Here is a 2,433-nt window from a genome sequence, read left to right as displayed (position 1 = left end):
TCTTTCTTGTGCTAATTTCTTCAACTGTCCCTAGTGGTAACCCATCTTTCTTGTGCTTGTTTCTCCAACTGTCCCCAGTGGTAACCCATCTTTCTTGTGCTAGTTTCTCCAACTGTCCCAAGTGGTAACCCATCTTTCTTGTGCTAATTTCTTCAACTGTCCCTAGTGGTAACCCATCTTTCTTGTGCTAATTTCTTTAACTGTCCCAAGTGGTAACCCATCTTTCTTGTGCTAATTTTTTCAACTGTCCCTAGTGGTAACCCATCTTTCTTGTGCTAGTTTCTCCGTCCCTAGTGGTAACCCATCTTTCTTGTGCTAGTTTCTCCAACTGTCCCCAGTGGTAACCCATCTTTCTTGTGCTAGTTTCTCCAACTGTCCCCAGTGGTAACCCATCTTTCTTGTGCTAGTTTCTCCAACTGTCCCCAGTGGTAACCCATCTTTCTTGTGCTAGTTTCTTCAATTGTCCCTAGTGGTAACCCATCTTTCTTGTGCTAGTTTTTTCAATTGTCCCTAGTGGTAACCCATCTCCCTTGTGCTAGTTTCTCCAACTGTCCCCAGTGGTAACCCATCTTTCTTGTGCTAGTTTCTTCAACTGTCCCCAGTGGTAACCCATCTTTCTTGTGCTAGTTTCTTCAACTGTCCCCAGTGGTAGCCCATCTTTCTTGTGCTAGTTTCTCCAAACTGTCCCCAGTTGTGACGTCACATTTTTCCCTTTGTCTCTTTATATCTTTTGCCGAAGAGATTCCATATAAGTGCCTCACTAACTAAACAGGTTGGTGCTTTTCATTTTCCGTTTTCCTTGAAGCTAAATACCTTAAATAGTTGGTTTCTTTCCTTATTTATTTCCTTTTGGTAATGGCATTTAACCAGCGGACATGAAAAATTCTTCTAAGGCAGGTGTTGAAAATGTATTCGATGGTTCTTTATAGGTCAGAACTGGAAAAATATGAAGGAGCTGATCAATAATGTACATTTTCTGACGATAGGTAATAGTAATATCATTAAAATTATTTCATTAATGGTTAATTAATATCGTGTACTTCATTATGAAAGTAGGAAACCATTTTCGCACTAAGCGTGATAGAACTCTTATCCAGGAATGGGAAATAAACATTATTCAAAGGGAGATAAACTTCAGAGAAATCTGTCAAAAATCAAAAGAAATAGAACAAATATAATTTAAAACGTCAAATATTACTTAAGTATATTGAAATATTTTTTTAAAAAAATGTATTATCAAAACCTTCTCTGAATTAGATTTAAACATTTTTTTTTAATTAAAATTTTACAAAAGTTATAAATTTAAACAGTAAACAGTATTTAATAATTAATTATTATATAAAAATTTTTTTTCTCTAAACTAATGTTGTAAGGGTTGTATATTGTAACTTTACTTTAGAGTATACTTACAATTTGAATTAATCTGAAGTAAAACTTAACAATCCTATGCCAGCTGCATCTCAGAAGAAGCCATCTTTTGTCACCAAAAAGATTGGTGGTGAGAAGAATGGAGGGGAGAGAAAAGTGCGAGTTAGCAGATTGCCGAGATTCTATCCAACTGAAGACAAGGGACGAAAGCTAAGAAGCCACAAGAAGCCATTCAGTCATCATAAAAGAAATCTGAGACCCTCAATTACCCCAGGGACTGTTCTTATTCTTCTTGCTGGAAGACACAAGGGAAAGAGGGTAGTTTTCCTTAAACAACTCAAGTCTGGTTTGCTGCTTGTGACAGGACCTTATCATCTGAATGGTTGTCCCTTGAGAAGAATCAATCAAATTTATGTGATTGCCACAAAGACAAAGTTGGACATCAAGAGTGTCAAAGTACCAGAGAGAGTAAATGATGAATATTTTAGAAGGCTGAAGTCTAAGAAGCCCAAACATACTGAGGGTGACATTTTCAATACAAAGAAAGAGGTCTATGCTGTCAATGATGAGCGCAAAGAAGACCAGGCTAATGTTGATCGTCAAATTTTGGAAGTGATTCGTAAAAACCCTGAAAAGAAGCTCTTGTTTGGATACCTAGGCGCTATGTTTTCATTGTCAAACAACCAGTTTCCCCACAAGATGGTGTTTTAATTGGATTTGGCTTATAGAGAAATAATACACATTAAAACTTGTGAATAAATTAAAAAAAAAAAAAAAAAAAGTTTATTTTTCTGATATTTCGTTGGCGCTAATTAAAATCCCAAAAGTTCTCAAGTGAGTAAAGCTCATCCATCAAAGTTGAAATAGTATATGGAAAAGACTTTAACAATAAAGTTGAATGGTAACAAAAAAGTACCATGCACTCTCAGAGGCCTTGACCCTTTTATGAATCTTGTTGTTGTTGATGTTTGAAGAAACAAAATCAGGAAAAAAAGAAACATTGGAATGGTGGTCATTCGTGGTAACAGTGTTGTACTGTTAGAGTCTCTCTGCAGTGATCCTTCT

General features: G+C 36.1%; 1 protein-coding gene across 1 annotated transcript; it reads left to right on the top strand.

Annotated features, from left to right (window-relative positions):
• The first annotated feature begins 1,446 nt into the window (after positions 1 to 1,446).
• Positions 1,447 to 2,149, top strand: LOC131932304 (large ribosomal subunit protein eL6). Its single transcript, XM_059289171.1, has one exon. It carries the CDS (start codon positions 1,447 to 1,449, stop codon positions 2,077 to 2,079), a length of 633 nt encoding a protein of 210 aa, XP_059145154.1. The 3' UTR covers positions 2,080 to 2,149.
• The last annotated feature ends 284 nt before the right edge of the window (positions 2,150 to 2,433 follow it).

Source organism: Physella acuta, unplaced genomic scaffold (assembly GCF_028476545.2).
Source record: "Physella acuta isolate Inbredline_101_S28 unplaced genomic scaffold, ASM2847654v3 ptg002134l, whole genome shotgun sequence".
In the NCBI taxonomy this organism is placed as follows: domain Eukaryota; kingdom Metazoa; phylum Mollusca; class Gastropoda; family Physidae; genus Physella; species Physella acuta.
Note: the sequence above shows the minus strand (reverse complement) of the source record. Positions and strands in the feature narration are given on the sequence as shown.

Coding starts and splice junctions, on each gene's coding strand:
- LOC131932304 (XM_059289171.1), top strand. CDS start 1,447: ATGCCAGCTGCATCTCAGAAGAAGCCATCTTTTGTCACCAAAAAGATT.